The sequence below is a fragment of the Candoia aspera genome, chromosome 1, assembly GCF_035149785.1.
Source record: "Candoia aspera isolate rCanAsp1 chromosome 1, rCanAsp1.hap2, whole genome shotgun sequence".
In the NCBI taxonomy this organism is placed as follows: Eukaryota; Metazoa; Chordata; class Lepidosauria; order Squamata; family Boidae; genus Candoia; species Candoia aspera.
In genome coordinates this window covers 103,991,195-104,018,464 of record NC_086153.1, presented here as the reverse complement: position 1 = coordinate 104,018,464, position 27,270 = coordinate 103,991,195, and the positions used below count along the sequence as shown (strand labels likewise).

The 27,270-nt window shown below is 40.0% G+C and overlaps 1 protein-coding gene across 1 annotated transcript in view; it reads left to right on the top strand.

Annotated features, from left to right (window-relative positions):
* Positions 1-21,433, top strand: part of SLC16A10 (solute carrier family 16 member 10) — a 58,921-nt gene extending 37,488 nt beyond the window's left edge. The window contains 3 exon segments of the mRNA XM_063311119.1: positions 3,236-3,379; positions 7,891-8,119; positions 16,588-21,433. Of these exon segments, the coding sequence (XP_063167189.1) occupies positions 3,236-3,379; positions 7,891-8,119; positions 16,588-16,823 (609 nt within the window). The 3' untranslated portion in view covers positions 16,824-21,433.
* The last annotated feature ends 5,837 nt before the right edge of the window (positions 21,434-27,270 follow it).

Sequence of the window (27,270 nt, the reverse complement as noted above, 5' to 3'; positions counted from 1 at the left end):
CTTTAAAGTATATATTTAACAGTGCATAAACTTTAAAAAGGGAAAGTGAACAGAATTATAACTTCTGCATATCCTATCTGTGATGACAGAAGGGAAGAACCAATTAAAGACACACACTTTTTTTGAGAAAGAAAAGAAGTAGAAACCTTTGGTAGAAACCTGTGTCTCTTGTGAATAATGGACCTTTATTCTTCTGTAGGGTTGTGCAAAATGTTTTAAACTCAAAGCTTTTAAGGTGTTCCAAGTTCAAAGCAGACTTGTGCATTCCATGGTTTTGGAACAAAATTTGGCCATTTCAAAAAGTGGCATTTTGAGTATTCTGTCATAGGAAACAGCCTTCAAGCAGGTTGTTTCAAACATTTGAAGCTCAAAAAAACCCCATGATTGTTCAGATAGTTTTGTTTCAAGGTTGAAACAACAACAGCAACAAAAATGAGTTTTATTGGCATAAAATGTACCCAGCTTGACTGATTTTGAATAGGGCTGTTTTCCTCTGAGATCAAAACAAAACATGGTTCCTTCTCCCAAGTCTGCAGAAGAGGAGCGTTAGATTCACTCCTATATCAAATGCAAACTTCACATGATAAAAAAAATATTATATTTTTAATACTTTTTGCTGGGGAAAAACCCTTGATAAGACTTAACAAAAACTTGCTGGTGGTGTGTAACTATTTTTTAAAATAAAGAATAATATATAGGGATGCAACTCCAACACTTTTTCCAGAGCAGGAGTGTAATGTAATCGATTACAGCATCAAGGTACGAACAACTCTGGCGAATGAATGAAAAGGTTTTGCTGTTGAGGCCACACATGCCAGAAATGAGCAGAGAGACAGTCAGATAAAGATGAAATGTGAGACAGGGCACTCCTTTTCTTACTTCGCAAAACTCATTTAAATAGTAACTCTTCTTTAAAAGGTAGTTTGCATTCTGAGAGGTACCTAAAGCTGCATTTCAGATGGTTGAAAGCCTTTTACTGAAGTTCATACATGTTGCCAGCCTTGTCCCATAAGATGGTATAAATTTTATCAGTACTTTTTGTCTACTAGGAGAGCCAGGCCTTTAAGGTTTTCCTGACAGCTTTTAGCTGAAGTCACAAACAGTATTCTCAGGGGATTCCTGGGAACATTTATTTGGAAAACATTATCTGAAATAGATTTGATATGTTTTCAAGTCCAGGTGTTTGTTCTCAGTATGTCTAAGGGCAAGGAAAAGGGAAGTACATCCCAATATAGTCAGAGCATCCTTTGCTTTTAAGCATTATGGCTTTTAGATTTTGCTCAGGTTACTTAGGTATTGAACTGGTGTTCCTAAACTGCAACTATGGACCTCTCTCTCCATGTGCACCTTACCACTGAAGGATCATATCCTGGCAACATTTTTATTTTTTGCTGTATTCCCATGAAATTGCTTTCATCTTGGCCAAGCCCATAAGTGAGACAGGCTTAAGTCATCCTGAGTTGTGAAATAGCGTTTCCTCCTGCACTGTATCCCAACACTCTCCACAGTGACAGCTGGAAGGTGACTTTGTCACTCATCACTTTAGAGGGAACTAAGCTAGTTGACTTGAAAAAGAGGAAACCGAGGCAGAAGTATCAGCAGTGGGGCAGCCAATTTCATGCCAATTCATTTTTCTGCAGACTTAAGGGTGGGTGAAGAGCTCCTCAACTAAGCAGTGGTAAAGGCTCTAGATATCCTCTGGTTTGCACCCGATGGTTTACTTATGAAAGGAAAAAAGAGAAAGAAAATACTGTTCTCTGGTACTCTACCTTTCACCCCAAGTCAAAGTTTAAATATTAAGAACATTACAGTGTTGTTTGTATGTTTGTAGAGTTTTTTGCATGTTTACATACTAACAGTTCTACTTTTCAACCACATTACTGTATTTTATAAAGCTGATATAATCCAAAAGTTTGAGTTTTTACAGTGAAGGGTTTTTTTTTTCCAGAATAGCAGTATAAAAAACCCTGAATGTTTAAAAATTAATTTTTATTGCTGGGGCTCATTGATTAATCTGTTAAAAGTTTCAGTAAAGTGCGTCTGTGAGATGAATGGGAATTCTGGTTATTTTGTTTTCATGACTTTAAATACCTTCTTCCTTGCCTGAAGTGTCCAATAAGGTATTACGATACATGCAGTATTATCCTTTCCTATATTTAATCTTGCTCCCTTCAATTTAAGTAGCTCTGAAATACATACTATATATAAGAATAATTTCACATCTTCTTGATCCTTTATTTTAGATACTCTAGATTTAATGTTTAGATACTTTTCTTCTATAAAGTATTTGTATCTAAGAATAGTGTTTTAATCTTGTCCTTGTTTATTTTTCTGAAAATATTCCTGCCTTTATTGAACAAAAGCAATTTGTTTCCCATGAATAAGTGGGTGCTCGATAAGAACCCTGCATTCAGCTTTCCTTTCACACCTCTCACACCCAGTAAAAAGATGATTAGCACCATCAGTAGGTGGAATAATACCCAGTGGAATCTTCACTAAATTACTTGCATCTTTCCAGCTTACAAATGATGCCGTCAGAATTATCACTGGTTAGATTCTGGTTCATGGAAGACATTCTGCAAACATGGCAGCAGTCCACAGCTGGTTTTCTCATTACTTGAGCTTTGCATAAATGTAATCTTCAGTTGAGTAGATGGAATCATTTTTCTAACCCTTTATTTAGGTCAGCCAATGCAAACCAAGGGGTACTTTCTTCAAGATCTCATTTCATGAACTACACTGAGTGTGTATCTGTTGTGACTTGGTTCTGTGATTTTATAAATGAGAGCACCTTAGCTACATTCTGATGATCTGATCTTGGTGTAATAAGCTGAGATATAAACAAGCACTTTATCAATGAGTGCTGCCCATTTATTTGTCCCTTTGTGTGGGCCGTTACTAAACCAAGAAGTCTCTAATTAGTCATAACTCCCTGTTTTATACAAACCAGGTTATTATGACTGCAGCTTTGGTACGATGCTAAGCCATAATTTGAAGGTGGTTCTGCATTGCATTGGGGGTATCACAAATGGAGGAACAAAGGAGGAACATTTACAAACAAAAGGCTCAAATTTATAAAGCTCAGATATGATCATTTAAACAAGATGTATGAATGTAGTAAAATTTTAAAATATGGCTGATTTAAAACTAAAGAATTGTATATGTGTGTGTATGGATTATATGCAAGACAAATTTCTTTTTATATTAAAACCCTGTTTTTCCTACTTCCAAATAGCTAAAACATGTGAAAGAACGTATTGGTGAACATGTTCCAGATGTGACACTTCTGCTTTGCCTTGGCATTACTTCAGGAATTGGTCGGCTGGTCTTTGGCAAAATTGCAGATTATATTCCTGGTGCAAAAAAGGTTTATCTACAGGTACTGCTATTTTACCACAACCTGACCTGATTATTAATAATATATTTCTAGAAGCTTCAGGCTAATAATATGACCCTTTGGTGGATTTATCTTCTATATTTGCTGTCCTTCATATTTTGAGAAGTGCATACAGTAACTTTTGCAGAGTTATGTCTGACATCTAAAGACCACTGAAATGCTGCTAAGAATCTAGTGCATGGAGGGTTCAGTCCAGTAGATCTGAGATACTCTTGTGAATGCATAGTTCCCATCCATGGTACCCATGAAACAGTGCTTCTGAAAATAGCATATCATACCAATAGCATGATTTAAGTATTTAAGTCTATAGATATACAGTACTAGATCTTGAAAATTGGGTGGAAAGTGTTGTCAGATGCCACATATTTTCAATCCAACATCAACTTTGATATATTAAATTACTGTACTACATGAGTAAAAGATTTTTTTTTCTTTAGGTGACAGTGAGACCTAAAGTTTGGAATAGGAATATTTCTTTGTGTGCATTCAAATTTTCTTTTTTAAGGATCAAGTGATTACTTGGGTTTCTTCATATAGCTGCTCGCTGCTTATCTTTATAAGGAATTTCTTAAAAGGTCACAAAATAGCAATGTTAGGTAAACACTTGGCACCTGTGATGCTGCAGACACCACCCAATATACCCCAATTAATTCAGATGACACAAACCTTGGCAAAATGTTCTCTTTTCTAGAGACAAAGTACTGGTTTTTTTTAAAGTAACTTACCTGCAATAGCAGCACTTTTTAAAAAGATTTTTTTATCCTGCCTTTATTATTTTTATAAATAACTCATGGTGGGGAACATATCTAATACTCCTTCCTCCTCCTATTTTCCCCACAACATCAACCCCGTGAAGTGGGTTGGGCTGAGAGAGAGGGAGACTGGCCCAAGGTCACCCAGCCGGCTTTCATGACTAAGGCAAGACTAGAACTCTCAGTCTCTGGGTTTCTAGCCCAGCACCTTAACCACTAGACCAAAGTGGCTCTTCTTTCTTTCTTTCTTTCTTTCTTTCTTTCTTTCTTTCTTTCTTTCTTTCTTTCTTTCTTTCTTTCTTTCTTTCAGAAAGTTGTTCAGAATGAACATTGAAATAACTATACATAAGTATAGTATAGTATATCTCAAATAGTAAATATACTCCATAAGTATAATTGTCTTCTATAGTTTCACATGTACTGTGATATTTAAAATTAGTTAATTGATTGCAAATGAATAAATTCCCTTCTTATTCAAGGGAAGGGCAGACTCTGAACATTTATGACATCAGGTTTCTGCCCTTTCTTTCTTATCATGTTCTGGATTCAACCTGTTCTTGTCATGAGTCCAAATAGATTTATCGTCATGGCAAGACCATCAACCATCCTGATTACCAAACTGGGATAAGAAATAAATAGGGTAGAAGTCTCCCAAGTAGCTGCTTGCAGGACCAACTCACAAATGTGGTTGCTGCATGTAAGGCATTCACGGTTGCCAGAACAATGAGAAATCTTATATTCTCCACAGAACAAAGGAAAGTACCTTTCCTACATATTCTAGAAAACTATTGAAAATATTTGTCTCAGTATCTAAGCTTTCATTCAATCTATGTTAGTATCTTTACAATCCCACTTCTGGAAAGAGCAAGAGAACAAAGGAGAGGAGAAAGACTCTTGGAGATTTCAGACTGCAGAGAGACCTTTATATCTATCTTATAGCCATTTACACAATACAGTCAGGTCTACAGACTACACTGGTTTAGTTTAAAAATAATGCTGAGAAATCAGTGAATGCCCTCCATGTTAATGTGGACACAGGAAGTGGGGAAGTGTCAGATATGTGGTTTTTGCAGTCTAGGATCAACTAAGATTCATTAGGTTCTGGTCATGTTAAGGTCTGCCTTTGCAAAAAAACCCAAACATGATGGAGCAACGAAATGCAACAATGGTTTCTCTTGAAGTCTGTTTCCCATGGAAAATTTAATGGAAATGTGAAGACTTACTTTTAGATTTATGTCCCAGCAAGATCACTTGAAAGAAAGGGCATTTAGCTAGATCCTTTTTATTCCATTTATCAAGGCTGAGTAAACATTTCCTCATACTGTATGTAAGATTAGGAAGACACAGATGGTTGATTCACTGGAGTTTCACCTAACAGGAAGAGAAGTTGCCTGGATTTTAATTTGAAGTTTAAATACTAGGATATAACAAGTCTTAGCAGAAGAAGATTAGATCAGCAATGATTGACTCTTTGTCTAACAGAAACCTTGAAACCCAGTATCTGAATCTTAGCACCTCACACATTTTGTATCTAATGTTATATAAAGTTCTTGTTCTTAAAAAATAAATTCAGATGTAGACATGCTTACTTCATCTGAAAGATACGAAGCTTACAAGAAACAATATGGGACAATGGACAGAATATTGGGCTTGGGGCTGGCAGAATGTTTGGGCAGAATGTTAGGTATGGATGAGCTCAGCAGAAATAACTCCTATACTTTTAATGCCTTGCGGTCACACCAGGTGGCAGCACTGAGCTGACCATGGCTGATCTTGAAAAAAACTAAACATGGTCACATCTGCTTAGAACTTAAATGGAAACTGCCAGGAAGTTTCCAAATGTAGGTTAGATTAGGATATTGGTAAACAACCCAGGATAAGGTAAAGGCAAACCATTTCTGAACTTGACCATACAATTAACAGGAGTCAAGACTGATTCAAGGGAAGTGGAGATTTTATTTTTATATCTACTCCCCAGGAAAGTGAAATTTACTTGTATATTATCCTTATCATCATGATAGCCATTACTTCCAAGATTAATAAGGTGCTTTTCAGGATTTAATACTCTCATAAGATAGTATATGAACAAATAATGGAACAGAATCTTATTATAAAACAAAAGAAAATGAACTTTCTTAAAATGTTTGAAGAATCAAGACCTCATAAGTAATAACAGACTGAAATTTTAAGAAGCCCTCTCCATGTCATTTTAGAACTAATAATCTAGCCACAAATGTAGGGTTGTTTCTAGTACTTTGGCTCGGCACAACTTCTTTTAATGATGGGCTGGGTCTGAGTTTGATCTCAACAGAGGAGCATGCCTGAAGGGATTAGGCTGGTCTTCATATTGCCTACTTAGGCCTGTGAAGGTTAAAAGCAGTATTTCAAATTAGGTCTGGAGTTAACCATCAACCAGTGCTGTTTCTACAGAGTAAGAGGAACATGTTCCATTTGCCAAGCTCCCACAAGCAACCTTCTGCATTCTGTACCTAAACGTTCTAAAATGTCTTTTAAGGCAGCTTCACACAGAATATATTGCAGTAATCTAGTCTTGGAGGGAACAAGAGAGTAAGTCAGTGACACAGCATAAATCACCAAGCAAGGTCTGTTTTTTCTATGGAGAGTCCAGTTACCAAAACAACTGAGAATGGAAGAAGTTTCCCTGGTCAAGGGTCCATTGCCATTTGTACCTCTGATAAAATTGCTGAGCCTAAGAACATTTCCAGACTGCATCCTTGCCTTTTTAGAGGGAATGCAACTTATTCAAAGGAAATTGCACACCGTTATCGAAATTGATAGATTTTCCAACCCTAGGACCTCATCTATTACAAAACTTCCTGTAGATAATGTTTTGGCATTTCCTCCATCTCTTTGAGATGAGAACAGTCTGCCCTGACAACCGTCCAGCTGGGCAGAACTTTACCTTCCATAGTTGTCACCCAGTGAAGCCAGTGGAAACAAAGGAAAGGACTGTATGCCGCCTGCATTTGGATGACTTTGCAGGCCAGACAGCTGCATGAGTTCTCACAGTCATTCCATGTAAATGTTAAAACATCATAGAAGTATGCCATGCCTTGTAACAGTAGTGCTGCATATAACAAAATAATTTGGATACCTTGCAATAAACAGTTAACAAAAGGATGTTTTTATTATTTCCCTCACCTCATGGGAAGCCCTTTCCTCCAGCACTGGCTTCCTTGAAAAGAAGGGAAGGTAAATATTAATTAATTTATCTTTCTCTGGCAACCCAGATGTAATCCTCCAAAGATGCTCTGAGGCACCTGGAGAAGACTTTGAAAGTTGTTAGAGCGGTTTGCAGAGAAAAAGGGAAGGTGAAAACCATTGTTCACAGATATCTTAATCCATGGATGGAAGACCTTTCTATCAGCAAAGGGACACAATTAGATAGAAAGATAACACTCTCTTAAGTCAAATAGACTTCTGGTGACCATATGGACACACTCATTTAGTTTTCTTGGTAACAGCATAAAGGAAGTTTGCTATTACGTTCTTTCGGGTTATTTTTCTTACTTCCTAGTCTACTCTACAGCTTTGGGATTTCCTGATACTTTCCCATTCAAGTATTAGCCAGATCAGATCCTGCTTAGATTGTTTGTATGTATGTAGCATTGGATAAAACCTTGTTTATTAATTTTTTTTGGGGGGAAATCATCATTTGTAATGGGTACCATAACAGAAATCCCTTTCCTGTTTTTCACCTTTTCTTTTCCTCTTGTATAGGTGATATCCTTTTTCTTAATTGGCCTGATGTCTATGATGATCCCATTATGCAATTCCTTTGGAGACCTTGTTGTTGTCTGCCTTATCATGGGCCTTTTTGATGGATGCTTTATTAGCATAATGGCACCTATTGCTTTTGAGTTAGTTGGCGCAGAACATGTTTCTGAAGCAATTGGATTCCTCTTGGGCTTGATGTCTATACCAATGACAGTTGGTCCACCTATTGCAGGTAGGCAGAAATGTTTAATTAATTGTGTAGAAAGCATATCAAGTAATAATGCTGCTGTTATGTTTTTAACTGTTTTAACTGTATAATTTAATATGTCATAAGCTGCCCAGAGTCTTTTGGAGTAGGTGGCCATAATACATTTATTTTAATATAATAACAACAACAACAACAACAACAACATAAATGAGTTTATGCTTGTCTGGCATTATATGTTGTACACAGCCTGAAATTATTCAAAGTCTGGAGGTATGAAAATTTAATTATAAACAGACTTTATAGTAATTCACCATATTCTGGTATAACGTGAACTCTTAGGTTGTCAGGCACACAATGGCGTTGTTCTATTTCACAGATAGATACAAGTCTTTTGATATTTGAAATTCAACTATTTTTATAGTTTGTATATATGTGTCCTCATTTAACGACCACTCATTCAGCAACCATTTGAACATAAGATGGCACTGAATGAGTGGTACAACCGGCCCTCATTCCAGCCATTGCAGCACCCCCATGGTCATGTGATCACCATCTGGCGCTTGGCAACCAGCTTGGATTTCCAACCATTACAGTGTCCCGTGGTCACATGATCACGATTTGTGACCATCCTTGTTAGCTTCCCATAAGCAAAGTCAATGGGAAAGTCATTAGGAAGCCAGAAGTTGCTGTCACATGAGGTCCTCCCTTAACGACCCATGGTGATTCACTTAACAATGGTAACCGGGGATTGCTGGAACTGCCATCGCTAAGTGGCATGATCACGTTGTGCTTTACAACCACATCACTTAGTGATGAAAATTCTGGTCCCAATTACCAGATAATTGATAAGCAAAGACTGCCTCTACTGAATCAAAGTTATTTTACTTTATAGCCTTTTCAGTTTTAGAATCTCTGAGGTGGGCACAGTGAATTTAAAAAGCATAGAATATCCTGTTAAGAGTGCACGTTAGTTTTTTAAATACTTCATCTAATACACCTATTACCATGTAGAGAGAGAAAATAGTTTCTAAAATGTGAGTCCTGGTTACTGGTATTCTAAATCAATAGCAACTCCTTTTTTTTGAAGAATTTCTTACTGGCAAGAGCTGTTAAGCAGAGAAGTTGATTTTCTGGATGGGATAGTGGATTTCTGTACTGAGCAGAGGCCTGACGTACAAGATTTCTTTCAGTTCATACATTTGGTGATTCCACGTATCATGCCTGAAAGACAGTAGAATAGGACCTTGAACTGATGACACATGGTTTCAGTATTGGCCAACGCTTAGGAGTATTAAAGACAGGTGTTAGTGCAGCTCCTGAGACACACTGGGGGGGCATGCCAGGTTGAGTGCTGAGAATGGCACGATTCTCAGGAGACCATTTTTGGCTCTCAGTGAGCTTTGAAGACTAAACTCTAAAACGACAGAATTAATGCAAACTTTTGCTGAGTCTCTGAATTCCAGATACATATCCTGGGATGTTTCTCTTTCACCCTCCCATCCCCAAGAGAATGTGAACTTTCACCTCAGCCTTGTCAGCGGGAAAAACACTCCCAAAAGAATTCCAATCCACAAGGTTTGATGATGCAGAGAAAAGAGTTTATTTGTAACACATTTGCAAAGGTGGGTTCCCTCCATGCAGGTGCAGGAAAGAACCAAGAACAAAGCTAGCTCAAAACCTTTATACCCTAACTGTCCTCCCCCTCTTTCGAGGGCTCAGCTCACAATCTTCCTTTTTTCTTCCAAGCAGGCAACATTATCTCATACATTGTTGCACTATCTTCTAAACTTATGGGTTTGTGGGATGATTCTGCAGATCCTCCCTCATCCTTGTTTTGAGGTTTCAAAGTCTATCTCTACTCAAGCACATATTTCTATTAGCCAGCCATTCTACACAATTAGCTACAAATTCTTAACCTAAGCAATCTTATCTAAACACCCACATCTTAGTTTCATACACTCAAGGTTCAGGGTCCGTTCACCACCTGTGGCTAACTCCCTTTTTTCTCTCATGAGTTTGAGGCACCATCGACCTTCGGGAACTTTCCAACTTCCCTTTTGGTTATTTTCCTTTGTTACTCATATTCAACCTTATGAATTCGAGACACTTTCTCTTTCTTGCTTCACCCCCATCTCACAATCCCCCCCTTTTCTTTCTACCCACTTTGTCTCGAATTCAAGCAGCATCATCTGTTCTTCTTTCTAATTCCACTTATGCCAACGGTCTTTCCCTACTTGCATACACGCAGGCAAGCATTGTACACAACAACACATAAAAATTAATCCAACTATAATAATAATAGTGATCATACAATGTTTTAAACTGTGAAGACATAACGGTGCACATTGAATATAACAACAAATTAAAAGGCAAAAACAAACTATGATTATAATCACAAACAAAAGCTGTTTTATCCACCCAAACCCTGGCAGCCAGTTCCATAGCCAGCTCCAATCATCATCTTTTTCCAGGTTCTCATTTCCCCATTGTTGATGATGCCGTTTAACTGAAGCTTCTATCTCTTGGATGGTGTGAGTTATAGGCACCATCCCATAAGGCTAACAAATCCAAACCAGTGGATTTACCGTAGTTCCATACTACAGGTAAGCTAGATTTCAGAACTGTACCCTAATCCCTTTTCATATGGAAATATAAATTCCCTATTGTTTTAAATTGAGTACATCTTTAAAGCTTTCCTTGAACCCTGTGACACTCTTTTCCAGGTCCAGGGACTATTATGGTCATCAAAACTACACGGTATTAGACAAAGTTCAGGTGCATTTTTCTTTTTCTGCACAGTCCAGTGTCCAGCAGTATTTGGCAACACCAGTGTCTTCTTTAGGGTTTCTCCCAACTCAGTTGCCGACTCCCCTCCGTCTGGTTTAACTCGATTTCCAGACTTAAAAGGATGCACCTGCTGTTCCAACAGTAGGGCTCTGTGTTCCTGTAGATAGGGAGACAAGGACAAGACTTGCGCAGATAACTGTTTCAAATACTAGCAGACAAATTTCTTCCCCATGGCATGCATGTCTCCTACTTCTCCACTAAGAATCCAAGATAGAGTCACCCATCTCAAATGGACTGACTCCTCGTCTTTTCTTAGGAGCAATCCAGAGACTTCGTATTGTCACTAAAATGGCTTGTGTCCATGTTAATCCTGCCTTTGGTCCTAGCCTCTCCAAGTGTCTTTTTAGCCTATAAAGAAAGCCTTTCACCCATTCTAAGAAACAGTTCACCCCTGGGCCAACCCCCTTTTGGAGGTTCCCCTGGAGTTGAACCTGGTTGGTCTTTGGGTTGTCCTTTTGGCATACCACACATCTCTCACACACACCTGTTTGGCTTTCAAAAAGATTCCAGGACAAATAAATATTCTAGACACACAATCCCCTAAAGCGTTTGTCCCATGTGACTAGATTGGTAGGTGTAGTTTTGGGTTTATCTAAACACTGCTTTGGATAAAACTAATTTTTCTGCCCTAGCAAAATACCACCCTAAGTAAGTAGGCTGGCCATCTCTTCGCCACCTGACCCAATTGCTTAAACAACAAGTTTTTTTTTTCCAAAACCCCCAAAATTGGGTCAAGACTTTTAGACTTTAATGCCAATATTTAATTCCCCAATAACTTCCTTAAAATCAAAACTTATAAAACAAGAACAACAAAAATAAAGCATTGACATAAGAGCCCATCTAGTGTTTGGACTGTTTCCATAGCCAAAATTGTTAGAACAGAAACAAAAAACAAAAACAAAAACAAAATTCAGATAGATCATACCAGTCCATGGAAGCTCTACCAAAACCATATATTGTCCAAATTTTTCCTCTCTCTGTCTCCTGTTTTTATCATCATGTGCTATGTTGAGGAGTGATTAAAATTTAATCCATATAAAATTTATAAAAACACACACTTTTCTAAAACTGGAATGCCAGGGGCAGAGCAGAGTGGAGCTGTGAGAGCAAAGGGGTGCCCCCCCCTCTCTGAGTCATTGCCTCTCTGAAACTGCCCACATCCCCCCGCTTTCACAAGAGGAATAATCATTTCCTTCTACAGCAGAAAGAGAAATCTCTGAAACTTAAAAGATTGTCTCTGATGTGTGTAAAGGCACTGCAAAAGGAAGAATCCTAAAAAGATGGGGGAGTAAAGGATCTTCTGTAAAAGCATTGCCCCTCCCCTCTGTCACCCTTCTGTCCCCTCATCTGGATCCTCAAGCCTGTAACAAGCAGGCAAGAGGCAGACAGTAAGGGGGGAAGTTTGGGTGAGACTGGGCAAATAATGAAACACACATACTCCTCAAACAATTAAAGAACAAACAAAACAAATGGGAAAGGATTGACAAAAACCTTTTAACTTTCCCATCATATGCATTCAAATTACATAAATCACAACACACACACACAAAACCTAAAGAATAGACTCACACAATCTCTCAACTCTCTTTTCACAACTCAAAACAGTTTTTCAACCTTACATGTACGCACACATTCAGACAAACAAATGCTCTCAAAAAGAAAACCGCACACCAATGCCTCAACAGGCTGTTGCCACATGCAATCCACCACAGCCCTGCAAGAACACAGAAGCTCTTCCTCCCTGCCTCTCAGTCAGGAGAAAGGAATGCTTTATTAAAAGGGCGATAGCTCCCATCAAGATGAATCTAGCCGCTCCCATGCCTATTGGAGACAATCCACACTCAACTGCCCTATTGTGATTTAACTCAACTCCTCTCCCCAGAGAGCCTGCGTCTCTCCAGGTCCTTTCCGCGCCTGTCTGTTTCCCGAGCCCTCCATTCCATGGAATACCTCCTCGACCCAATCTTCCGAGAACTCCCCCTGCCTCCCCCTCTTTGGGGCCGCAAACCTTGAGCTAAAAACAAGGCATTTCATCTTTCTTTTTCTCTCTTCCTCCTGGGGTTGCCCTGCAAACACCCTGTTCGTTTATGGGCTCTGCCAGCACCCCTCCCCCAACCTTTCTCTTTCCTTTCCTATTTCAATAACCATCCTCTGTTCCTCCAGTGTCAGGAAGACTGATAACGAAGTCTGAATATCCTGCCACCTTGGATTGTGGGTTTGCATCAATCCAATCCACAGACTCTCAACTAAATCACTGACACTTCATCCATCCAACCTTCCATCCACATACAGTTGCCAATCCTCAGCTCTCGTTTCCAAATTCGAATTAAGCAAACAACACAAAACACAAGGCTTGTGTTCCTCAGTGTGACCTTTGGTATACCCTTTGCATAATTGGTTTAGTTACTATTTCTATCCCTTCTGGCAACATTAGTTTATTGTTACTGCCCCATGGGTAATCCAGCTTGCTTCTTCCTCTGGGGTTAGGATAACTTTACTTAAGCTCCTGTAATTGTGGTGTTATTACAGGGAAAAACTTCTTTCCCTTTAGTTCCCTCTCTAGCCATATTTTTCCAAAATTGTGTACCACCCCATAGGCATTCTTTCTCTCAAGTCATCTCAACATCACAAGTTCATTCTTATTTCTCCTTCACTTTATTTAATTCACTTTTACCCAATTCCCTTCCACACAAATTAAAGTGGTCACCTACTCACAGCACTGAACACATGGCACAATCAAATCCCATGTCCCTCCATTCACAGCAAATAACAGACAGGATTGCATAGCCAAAAATTTGGGAGACCCGCAGCCTGGCCAGGGCTATGGATCTCCAAAAACCTGAAGCATTCCCCTTTCACTGCGGAGGAGTTCAGTTCCTGAAAGGGACAGACTCACGTTTAACTCCTTAAGGGACAAGCTCACATAGCTTTTCTCTCCCTCTTCAGACTTTCTCTCCTCAGCTCAGGACAAATGCCCATGCCACACACACACATGAGCACACACACACACTCTGCACCATTTCCCTCAGCAAATATACATACAGGCAACTACCTACAAACGGAAAACATTTTCACATACTCATACAAATTCTGACAGTCCTGAAGGACTCCCAGGATTGATTTCTACCGGTTCTCTTCTTCCCCGCCATTTCCACACCTATACTTTCCTCATCTCTGAGTGGCGGCGTCCTGCTGTGTTCCCTTTGTTCCACAACCTCCCTTATTGTTGCTACCATGATCCTGCCCTTCTGCTTACATTTTTCTCTGTTTCTCCTTGCACATAGATTTTCTGCGTTTCCTTTAAGAAATCCTCTATACTCTCCTCAGCCCATCTTGGTTACTGCCTTCTCTCACCCTGATCCTTGATCAGCACTAGCCCCTCTCGACCTTCTGATTGTTTTACACCCAAGGTAGAGTACTCCAGCCCGCGCTGGATTTGCTTTCCAGCAATTTTAAGCCTCTGACTGTTAGGGGCAAAACTGGGCCGGCCTCCCAGCAAGCGCTGGCTAGTTTTAAAGTCCGACCTCAACTTATGACATCGAGACGAGTTTAAAAAGGCATTCCTCATCGCTGCTGTTCTCTTTACTTACAAAAATGCCTGTGGGCGGGTCTGGCCCTTCCCAAGACACATGTTACCAGACTTCTACATAAGGCACCTGGTCCGTGAGACCATTTCCTTCCACATAATTCTTCAACTGAGTGATCCAATACCCATCGGACATCCCATTCGGATCCCAAAACTAGGGACGTTCAGGATCGACCAATGGGTATTTTGGCCACTGCTTTGTGCACAATTTAATCATCCTCACCTTCTTTTTTCCTCTGGTATACCTCTTCAGCCATGGCATGCTCCACTGGTTTATAACCAGTCCTAAGGGCACATCCGGATCTGGCCCTCTGCTGGATGCTCCTCCATTGCCAGCCTCCAGTCTCCTAGGCAGTTTGCTCTGTTCTTTCCCCATGACTGACCGTTCTTCTCACTGATCTCGCCCCAAGGACTCCAGCCCGCGCTGGATGCGAATTTTAAGCCCTCTCTTTCACAGCGAGATCTTGTCAGACTCCCAGCAGACGCTGGCTATTTTTAAAGTCTGACTTCTTCTAAACCCGTCCCCAAGGGAACACTACAGCCGACCTGAGGCACCGGACTCTCACAGCTACCAGCAGGAACTGCGACTGTTTAACCACCCACACAAAGGGTCCCTTGGCCAGTCACGTCCTCCCACAAGCCTTACAACTCACCTATTCCAGCTCTCGTCAGAGCCTACGACTGGACAACGCTCAACCGATCCTCCTCGATCAGTTGGCCTCCAACCGGTTGGTCTTCTCTACCCACTGCTCCAACAGTCGGGCTTCTTTTCTTTTCTCTGGATCATCGCTCTGTATAGGAACCTGGGCAGGCGGTCCCAAGGGGTCTCGAACAGGGACACTTCAACAACGGGAAGCGGTGGCCACTTACCCTCTCATAGCAACCCCTCTGGATTGGTCCCGAACCTCAGGCTCCTGGCTGGCTCGCCAAATTGTCAGCGGGAAAAACACTCCCAAAAGAATTCCAATCCACAAGGTTTGATGATGCAGAGAAAAGAGTTTATTTGTAACGCATTTGCAAAGGCAGGTTCCCTCCATGCAGGTGCAGAAAAGAACCAAGAACAAAGCTAGCTCAAAACCTTTATACCCTAACTGTCCTCCCCCTCTTTCGAGGGCTCAGCTCACAATCTTCCTTTTTTCTTCCAAGCAGGCAACATTATCTCATACATTGTTGCACTATCTTCTAAACTTATGGGTTTGTGGGATGATTCTGCAGATCCTCCCTCATCCTTGTTTTGAGGTTTCAAAGTCTATCTCTACTCAAGCACATATTTCTATTAGCCAGCCATTCTACACAATTAGCTACAAATTCTTAACCTAAGCAATCTTATCTAAACACCCACATCTTAGTTTCATACACTCAAGGTTCAGGGTCCGTTCACCACCTGTGGCTAACTCCCTTTTTTCTCTCATGAGTTTGAGGCACCATCGACCTTCGGGAACTTTCCAACTTCCCTTTTGGTTATTTTCCTTTGTTACTCATATTCAACCTTATGAATTCGAGACACTTTCTCTTTCTTGCTTCACCCCCATCTCACAGCCTGATAGTTTCACACCTTTCAACCTTGACTTTCCCCATTGTGAATGGAAATCTCTCTTCTGTCTCTAAATGGGCTATTCCAGCTCCACGGTTGTAGGATTCTAGAGAGAACTGGGATCCAGTGAAGGTTTCTTGCTGGGGAAAAGCAAAATGTCTCAGAATTTCTCCTTATCTATTCTTATTCCTCTTCTGGAGCAGCGTAAAAGGGTTTACTTGGACACTACGAGGGGAAGAGGATCGGAGAAAATCACTGCTATGCTCCTTCTTCCAGCATCAGTTCACTAAGCATAAGTTGTATTTGACCCAGTACAGTTTTTCCCCTTAGTGAGTCTTCTTTTGAAGAAAGGAAATGCTTCATTAACCTACCAGGTTTCTATTATTTTAAGACCTACATTGGATGATTATTGTAGGTATAATTAACTCAGGAGTACTTCCCAATTTTATAAACCTGCTGAAAAACAGATAGTTATCTAGCTTGTTTGAGTGTTAATCTTAGTGTTATTTTTTTTTCTTTTTCCAGGGAAGTTACGGGATCACCTAGGCACTTACGATGTGGCATTCTACCTAGCAGGAGTCCCGCCTTTTATTGGAGGAACTATATTATGTGCTATCCCATGGGTGCATGCAAAGGAGAAGCAGAAAGAGCAAGCTACACCTGCGTATGGAGAAACCACAGAGAAAATGCTGGAAATCAAAATCGCCCCTGTGCTGGACTCATTTGAGAAACCTAGCAAAGAATCACAATCTAATATTTAATATTGCTTTTTTTTTTACCAGATTGAATTTATTTTTATAAGACTAGGTAGCTTTCTGTTTATAAACTGAGTGCACCATGATCGTGCTTCAAAGGCAAAGCTATGGTGAGCAGGGTAGAAATCGTAGAGGTTAAAGCAAATTTATCAAGAAGGCTTTTGGGCTGTTTTTTGTTGTACTTATAAAATACATTTCCACTTTTGTACGGCAAGTTATTATAACAGAATATATGCTCATGAATGTGTAGGTAGGGAGATACGTGATTGCGCGTCTGGAAGTCAAGATCTGTCCTCTCTTATTGGCTAATCCTCTCAGAATCCCTTCACTTTTATAATCCGTCTAGTGGAGTGATTCGACTGTAATTTTTAGTAGCATCTAAAGGTGTTAAAACTATTACTGCTAATCTTTAAAAATTCTGGGGATGTGGATCCAGTTTTTTTAAAATTCTGGAGGATTGTGGTAATTGTTTGCAAAATGGCCCCTGCCTCTCTACAGCACGCTACCAAGTTGAATCATTTACAATGCCTTGTTGTGTGGTTTGCTTCTTGGTGAAGCTTTGCCCTTGTTTGATTAGGCCCGTGGCATACTGCTTCTGAAGAGAAGAGGAGGTCCAGCTAAATCCAAATGCATACCAATACCTAACAAAACCTACAACTTCAGCATTTATTTTTACAATATTGGTATGTGCAGGATAAAACTGAGTATTATAATGCAATACTGACACTTGTTAGTTTTCTATAAATCTTCTGTTGCTTAAATCTTTAATAGTTCCATTCTATGTTGCTTCATACATCTCAGTATAGATAGTACTATAGTATTGTTAAGGCTATCTCATATTGAAAAAATCAAATGGCTGATTTATTCATGTGTATATGGTAAAGCATGCATTCAAACATATGAATGTCATGTCATTTAGTGCCTAGGAATTATAGTTCTAAGCAATTTTTTGTTGATAGTTTGAAGTCATTTTAAAATCACATATGCTAGGTACATTAATGTGGGTTTTTCAGTTATGTTTGTTTTTATTATGTGATTCAGAGTTCAGTAACTTTACAAGTAAATTGTTTTCTATATTGGTTTTATTTTCAGATCAAAGGACATATTTAAGATAGCACTAATTATTCGGGTTTCAGGACTGCCATGCATTTCTCTGGTCCTTCGTGTGCACAGCACAGTTATTGAAAACAGCAGTCCTGTGGGTAGAGGCCAGATTCTGGGTCTATCCTGCGCAGGTCCTGTGTCTGCGCCAAGAGCAGACACAACCAGGAAAGATATGAGAATGACATGGCAATACCCACAGGGGGCGCCTCTCAGTGTTTTGAAATTTAAGCTGCCTTTGGCTGAATATTATAGACTTTTCCCACCGTTGAGCCTTTCCAGTCCACGCCGTAGTCTATCCTTATTTTTTCCCCAATAGACACATTTTGCAGCACCCGGTTCGTCTTGCTAGCTGTTTAGGCCTCCAGCTGAAGAATCAAAATCTACCATAAATTACATACCATGCAGATACCTATCACACTTTTTCTCACCGGGGTAAGCAACATTATGCAGTGTGCAGAATAAGAAATAGTGAGCCCCAAAATTAAAGCCTTAAGAAAACAAAATGTAACCAAATTTGATTTAGTTTCATACCAAACCATTTCATCACTTCAAATCGTTTCACTCTGTTTGAAGCTCTGTATTTGGCCATTTTCACCCACTTCTAAAATAATCTTTTTAGTTCCATTAAAATCACCTTGCTTTTCCTCTGCCTTATTTATTCTTGAATGCTCCTTGCTCTCTCTGACTGCATTTTTTGCAACTATGTGTGTTCTTTTTTACTTTATAATTCTATCAAGTATTATTTTTATACTTCCTATTAGCATTATGTCACATACTTCCATGGCGCTCACTGATAAGTAATTGATTGATAAGTAATCAATGTGCCATCAAGTCAGTGTCAACTCTTATCAGCCACATAGCTACATTTTCTCCATGATGATCTGTCCCTAACCTGGTCCTTCAGCATCAGTCTTTTCACTCTGTTCCAGTTTCCAGATCCTTTCTCCTTACCTACCCTTTCCATTCATACTTTTTCAGAGGATTCAGTCTCTTCCTGTGGTCATTCTAGTTTCAGTCATACTTTGTTTTAGGTTCTTCCCTGTTCCGTTTCTTCCCCCAAAATCCATTCTTCACACTATCCAAGAAATGGTGGTTGTTTCATATACAGAACCTCTCTTCATCCCTGTATTCTCCCCTAATTCTCTTACTCTTTCATCATAAACAATCAGATCAGTATTTTCTTTTATATTTTTTTATATGTGTACATATGAATAAATTTACATTTAAACTACATATTTGAAACAGATTTTTCTAAGCAGACGTGCACTGAACAGTCACCATTCTCATTTGTTCCTTGGTCTCTGAATGGTTATTGTGCTCTCTCACCTTGTTCACACTCATCCAATGATGCTACGTAGCAAAATAATTTTTCTCCTGCATCATATTCATTCAGAACATTGCACATTTTTCCTAAAACTCATCCCTGGCATTATCACTATTCACTAGAGTTTAACATACAGCTGTTGTCAGCCTATAGAATCTTACTATCATACTGTAAATGTCTACTACATCCTAGCTGACAACAATTCATGCTTTCTGACATAGATTTTAGCTTTCTCATTCATAATTAAACCTTCCCTGCATGTATTCATCAACTCCAGAATATTAGATCATCTTCATTCAGATATGTTACATCCTTCCCTTTCTCTTAGGACATAGCTGCATCCTTAAGCTGCTCTTGCCCTGTGCTCATGGCAGCTTGATTCTAGTCTGGTTTAAGAAAATCCTGTCCAGAATGAAACAGTCTGCTGGTGTTCAGTCCTAACAAGACTATCACATCCACCCACTGGACAATTCTCTTGATGATGTCCTACTCCCACTTTTCTTGTTTTAGGAAAGCAGTTTCCAATCCTGTTCCTTTTTGTGGGTGGGTCTTACTGGACATATATATATATATATATATATATATATATATATATATATATATATATATATATATATATATATGAGAGAGAGAGAGGGAGGGAGCGAGGAAAGGAAGGAAGGGATAAGTAGAATTTTTAAATACAAAGTTAAAAGCATCAAAGTGCCCATACAGGCACAACAACCAGATTCAAAATAAATTCCATCTTACTACTCTGTTCACCTCTAATATCTTTTAGAGCTACTTTTAGCAAGAATGCTGTAATAGCATCGTTTCATCATTTTCCCAGTCATGAAGTAGAAAGTGTCCCTTTGGATCTGAGGGTTTAAATCCTTCTACCCCAAGCGACTGGAAAAATGACAAAATGTTGCAACTCTGCAACATTTTAAAAAAATATCACAGGGAAAAATAAATAACTCAGGAAAATAAAAATAGTAATTAAAAAAAGTTTCTACCAGGTTCCAAACCAGCAACCTTCTCTTTGTTAATAGTGTTATAACCATTGTACTATTACAGCATTCCTGGTAAAGGTGTTCTGGAAGACACAGATAGCAACCATTGATTCAGCTGAGAGGGCCATTCTTGCCTTTGTGAAGTAGCCAGTGAACTGCTGGGGTTCGTATTTGTATTGAAGCATAACAGCCAAAGCAGACAAGGCTGCCTGCTAACCGGGCAACTGGGCAGTGCAGATAAGCCCTTAGTTTTCCAGACACAAAATCTATTTTTGTTTCTTTCATTTAATTGATTAATCCATGCTCTTTATCATTTACTCCTCTTCCATTCTAAGTCACAATCTAACATATGTTGTCACTAGATGAGCCCATATTTACTGACCTCTACCACCCTACACAGCTTTGGTAAATCTAGACTTTCACAGAATGCGATTTAGTAATATAGGCAATCATACTCATGCCAAATGCAACATTCTAGCTAAGAGCAAGGAGAATTTTGGGAATTTGCCACAAATGCAACCAAAGCCATTTTACACCAAGTGTATATACATGCTATTTGATGCAAGCTAAGGTCTCTAAGGCCTAAGAGACTACTTTGCAAGCCAACGTACTGTTGCCTGTATCCCACTAAATGAAAGATACACAGTGTTTTGGCAGACACTCAGCAAGCGCATGCCACTCAGCAAAATCCTAGCAAGACCAAGTTGCTGTGGGATTTAGGAACCTCCAGATCTGGCGACCTTCCATTTGGAGGTCTTCTTGGACTCTTGGCTCCTGCTTGAGGAGCCATCTTGTGCATCAGTTGCATTGAAAAACCTGGCTGCTCCCCTGGGTATTGGGCCAAAGTATTGGACACACTTTTTAATGGTTGAGTTTTAATGGTTGAGTTTACGATTCTGGGTTGGCCTCCGTTGTCTTGTATTTTCTGTTGTTTTACCTGGTTGGTTATTTTTTGTTTTCTGTTTTAATTCTATGTAAGCCACCCAGAGTCACCATCTGTGAGCTGAGCTGCCATATAAATTAACTAAATAAATGTGATCATATACCATCCTTTTCTTTCTAGTTCTTTAGCTCCAGGAATCTTGTGCGGCATGGAAATGTAGCAAATGAATTTAAATGACTCCTTCAAAGGAGGTTCAAAGCCCTGGATAGGTGAAGCTTATCTCTGTATTTACCAATAAAAGACACCCACGGAATGGCTTCTGGAAGGTGTGGGTATCCAAGAGTTCTGCTTCTTTATTAGAAATATCAAGGTGATGCTGCAGCCAATTTTATGCTATGTTTATGGAAGAGGAACATACACAATAATTTCATTTCTGAGAGAGGTGTGTGTGTGCAAATACAGTATTAAACAGAAAATATTGTCCACAAGCTGTTGAGATGCCTGCATATGTGAAATTGTTTTATATTTCTGTTCATTTCTGAGAGACCTACAGGGCATCATCATAATCAGATCATAAACAGACCTCTTCTGTTTTCTCTTTTGCAGCAAAAAAATTCTTCTAAGAAAGGTAATTTTGTAATGTTTTGTTGGGAAAGCCGACCAATCTTGGACAGCAAACCTTTGTTTTTACTTTTCTTATCGAGAGAACTTATCACTGCCTTTATTTTGTTGGATTCATCTTTTTATTTCTGGTATTGTTAAACTGTTTTTTTTTCTTCAGCTGTGTATTTTTTACAAGTCCTGAATGGAACTGGACAACAGCATTTAAAGAAGCACTTTAATACACATGAAATTATTAGTCAAACGGTGAAGAAACCATCTGCCTGCTTAGCTGAATATTCCTTTATTTTACAGGGCTTATAGGCTGCTCCAGTCACAACCAATTCAAAGAGATGAGCAACTCCCCCTTTGTAACATGGGCTAAAACCAGAATACCAAGGACACCACAAACAAATCTATTTTTAAAAAATCACACTGATAAGACCCTTGGAGTAAAGCATGGTCAGCCCCACCACCATTCAAAACCATTTCCACTGCCAGGGGGACACAAGTATAATTCTGACCCTGTAGAGAGCATTGTATGCTATGCTGTTGGTTGGCAAACCACGACAGCTGTGCAAGATGCTTATTTACATTGAACCTTCCTTGAACTTCCATAGTGGATAAGGTTGTAGCAAAAACTTTCCTCACAAGGCAACACGAGCTGTAACCTGAGCTGTGCCAGGAGGCTATCGGGGGGGTTACATGAGGTATGCATTGCTATTTAGACCAATCAGCCTTCTGCTATGTGAATTACTGTTTTAGTGCACTTGCTTAGCTGGGGGAAAATAAAAGAGGGCTTACGGCTTGAATCGGGGCTCTCATCCCGAGGAAGTTGTGTCTGTGCATTCTTCCTACATTCTTCATGAGAGACCACAAGCTCTCATCCTGAGAAAACTTGCAGCCTGTGTATCCTTCATGAGAGACCACCACATGACCCCCCTCCCCAAATCTGTTTGAATAGCTAGGTCTTTCCAGGCTTTCTGAATGCCAGGAGGGAGGGGGGCAGTGAAGAGAAGGCACATTTCCATGGCTGCTGCAGATGGCCATCCCTGAGCAAAAGGACATGGAAGGACCCTGTGCTACTTGACCTTATTGGGTGTCCCTGCAGATATCCTGGCCTTGAACCATGCACGGCTTTAAGGAGACAATCCTGCCTATTGTGTGGTCTGCATTAGTCCTATTAGCAGAGCAGATCTTAGCAGCTGGATGTATACACATGGAATAATTATCACCAATAGCACAGAAAATGAATTGCATCTCCACATGCAGTTTACTCTGTGCAGAGAAGAAGAAGATTCCATTTCTAGGGCTTCAGAAGCTGAAGACGTTTGCGAAAAAAAAGCTGACTTGCCAGTCCAGGTACTGGGCAAACTATCTGGGAAAATCAAATGCCAAAGAGCTGATTGGGCGGGCTCTTAACTGAGGGGAGCATTTTTGCCTTTGTCCCTCTCAGGGTGAGTGGGAACTTTTCCATGGCTGTTGAAATCTAGAAATAAAAAGCCCCAACTCCTAGCAATCTTGATTGGGAGCCAGCAAATTAGATCAATGATAATGTATGATCGAGTCAGTGTGAAGTCCCCACCCTAGCTGTTCAGATCTCCCAATGTACCCATCACTGCTCTAATAAAATCCTTTCACCCGGCTACTGGTCATCTTTCTCTTTCCTTCAATCTGTTCTGGCACTGTGGAATTCTCAAGGGAGCAGGGTCTTCGCATGATGTGTCCATTATATTTATTTATTTATTTATTATTCACATTTCTATCACCGCCCATCTCCCCCTAAAAGGGGGACTCTGGGTGGTTTACAATAAAATTCACCTTAAAACCTCAACATCATAAAATCACCATCATTTGATATGATGTTTTGAGCCTAATCATTTGTGCCTTAATTGATTTGTTCTATGATCCATTTGTTTGTTTTCTGGCAATCCATGGTATTCTCAGGAGTCTTCTCCAACACCAAAGTTCAAAACCATCAATACTCTTTTTATCCAGTTTCTTGACATTTCAACTTGTACTACCAGAGTGTCATGGGGAAAACTATTGCCTGCATGATTCTGTGATCTTTGTGATCAGGTTTAAACACATCATGGCATCTGAATATCTTTTCCAAGGCCTTTATTGCTATCCTATGTAGTGCTAATCTCAGCATATTTCTTGATTGCTAGTTCCTTTGTTGTTGGTAGTTGATCCTAAAGAGCAGAAGCTATTCACTATGTTAACATCTTCACTGTCAGTTCTAAGGAAGGTTACCAATATACTCTCAGTTCGGTTTTCTTTAATCTTAGTTCCATCTTTTCACTGTGCTCCTTGATTTTCACTACTAGAACTTCTGGATAGTTTGCATTTTCTGCTATCAGTGTCATCAGCAGTGTCATCATCACCCAATTTTAAATTTGTGCTCACATTGTTCCAGTTCAGTCTCCCTCAATATATATGTATTCAGCACATAGGTTGAATACATTAGGAGAGAGGATGCAACCTTATTTCACTCCTTCTGCCCCATTACCAGAAAAAGCCAGTTTGGAAAACATTCCTTGTTTTTCTGTATCTTGTTTCCATTTTTGATGTCTTTAAAGATGTTGTAATAACCACTTTTTGTCTCTTCTAACAGCTCTCAGAAATTCTTTGCTAAGTTCCTTCCCAAGAGCTTTGTCTTTCTTGACTTTTGCTTCTCTTCTGGGCGATTTCCACTGTTTGTTCTGACATACAGTTTGGTTTCTTGTGTTCCTTGGTCTTTGGCAGTCTCTTTTCATCCTTAACAACTTCTTTGATTTTGTTGCATAGTCTCTCTAGTTCCCTAACAAAGTGATTCCTGATCCTCTCCTTGAAAGTGGTGAGCATATACTCAAGGTCATATTGTGGAGACTGGGTAGCTTTGTTCTTCCACTTTAGCTTGACTTGGATCATGTGTATCAGCAGTTTGTGATCTGTTCCAGTTACCCCCTGGCCATGCCTTTCCTAATATAACAGTTCTTCCATCTCCTTGTACCAATAACATAGTTTGATTTCTGTGAACTCTATCTGGTTATGCTCATGTACTGTATGTAGGTGTCTTGGTTGTTGGAAGGCCACAATGAGGAAATACTTGGATTGGCAGAAATTGATAGATTATTCTCCTCCTTCGTTTCAGTTTTCTAGGCCACTCATCCAATTACTTTTTTCCTTCTTACTGTTTCCAACTTGGAAGCAGCTCATCTTGCATGTTTTGTCAATTTCAGATTGAACATAATCATAAAACTCATCAACTTCTGCATTAGTAGTTGGAGTGTAAAATTGGATAACTGTAATTAAAGGGTTATATTCAAAATTTGTGATTTACCATTGCCTTCTCCCATGCATTATGAAATTACGCTTTTGCTGTTGTCACTGAAGTGATAATTCACCTCCAGCATCTTCTTATATTGCTGCTGCCCAACATATTGCCTGCTTGCTTTAGTTGAGCAGCTGGGATTATCTTCATGCTTTGATGATACTGCTGAGAGTACATACTCCTGTTGTATACTCCCAGAATTCTTCACTCATCCCATGTAGAAACTCCCTGCCACGATGAGGCAGGATAGCAGGGCATGAGGGGGAAATCACTGATTAGGATTATTAAAATTAGATGTGGTATAAGCTTCATTTGGGGTTTTGCCTTATTTTAAAGACAGTGATCTGGGTGGTTGTGCCTTTGTGTGTGTGTTTGTGGTGGGAAACCCTGGATTAATGGAACAAATGTCCCTTCACAAAAGCGACTGAAAATTACTTCTTTCACCTATTTTTGTTCCAACTTTCTTCTTATTCTTTGATTTGCTGTGTGTAATAAAGACTGATTCTTATTGAAGTTGTGATGTTTATTCTGGAAAAGGGGACCAACCTTTTCCTCAGTGAAGGAGGAATGGAGTAGTTAATCTCAGCAAGGCCTCTTTTCCTGAAGGCAGCTGCAACTGACTGCACCAGGAAAAAAAGGATGTGGGATGAGTTAGCTAGCCAACAGACAGAAGGAAGGACAAAGGTTTTCCATCAGCCTCTGCAGACACTCTGCTTTTGAAAAATACTCACTTGTTATAACTTAGAACTTACTGACTGCAACCTTGTAGCCCAATCCTATGCATGTAAAAGGTTCCACTTTCCACCAGATAGGCAAAGCTGCAAAGTTATGTACCCAAGCTGTAATCACAAGGATATCACACCAATTAATTATCAGTCAATGTCTACTGCAGGCAAAACCTTTCTGGACATGAGGTTTTAATACAAGAGCCAAATTCTATTTTTCTTTCTAATAACTATAAAAATAACTATATTTTTCTGTGCAGTGGCCAGTTCAAACAAAGTTCTCAAAGTGCTCTATGGATCAGATGTGGTGCTAGGTGCACCTCAGCTTGCCTCAGCTGCCTGGAACAATGAACAGGACTGAGTCCTGTTGCAGGTGCCCAAGGCAAGGCAAGGCAAGGCAAAGCAAGGCAGATGATGCCTAGAAGACAGCTACATCTGCCTGGAGTAAAATATCTTGTTTTCGCAGCATGTTCTTATTTGAGGCCTCGGTTGCATTGCTGGCACCCTTCACTAACAAGCGGCAATTAAGACTCTATTCTCACTGTCCCGAAAGCCTTGCCGACCTTTGTCCCACGGAGAGCTCTCGAAGGTGAGCCGCCGCGATATCCGCCTCTTTATTCGCTTCCGATGGCCCTCCTCCTCACGCGCGACGCACCTTCCCCTCCTGTCTTTAGACACTTTTTTTTTTATCCCTTACACGTGAAGTGATTGTTTGCAGAGAACGGCTACCCTGACATTCTGGGCAACAGCCAAGACCGAAATCCTTGCTTGTTTTTGTTGGAAGCTTAAAAGGAAGGATGCCTGTTCATTGAAAGAGAGGCCGCAGCAATGGCGCACAGGGAGTTGCATTGGAACGGCATCCCAGGAGAAGCAACCTTGACGCAATCTTTAGGATATGTTTGTCTAAATCAATTTTAGCCGACTGTTAACAGCAGCGGACTTTTCTATAAACCACTCACCCAACAACTCCCCCGCGTCCAATATGGGGTTTGTGGGCAATGCTCTTTCCTGAGTCATCAATTGCATTCACTTGTCCTTTTGTTTGCGGTATTTTATTTCTGAATGGACATGGTTTTGCACAGGCAATCAACCCTACCTTATGTTTTACACATTTTTTTTGTCGTTTCCTAATGACACGTAGGTACAATATCAGCTCCTCCACAGTGAAGAAACAAAGGAGACCACAAAGCAATCCTATTCGTCCCAGGTCTCGCTCGACTCCCTCTCTTTCCTGGTTTGGCAAACATAGCTCTCAAAATTTCCAGTAAAAGGGCAGGAGGACCTAACCTTAAACGTCTGTCAGGGCACGACCCCTTCGTTTCAGTGAGCATCGGTCATGTCAATAACCGGGGTCGCAAAACAATTCGCTTGAATTTAGCCAATGGGAGCATTACCCAACCTCGGCGTGAAAACAGAAGGGACGCGTTTCGTCGCGGCAGCCTCCACAAGGTGGAACAAATTGTTTCCGCTGCTTTCTGGGAATTGTAGTCTTAGGAGAGGTACTTTTCC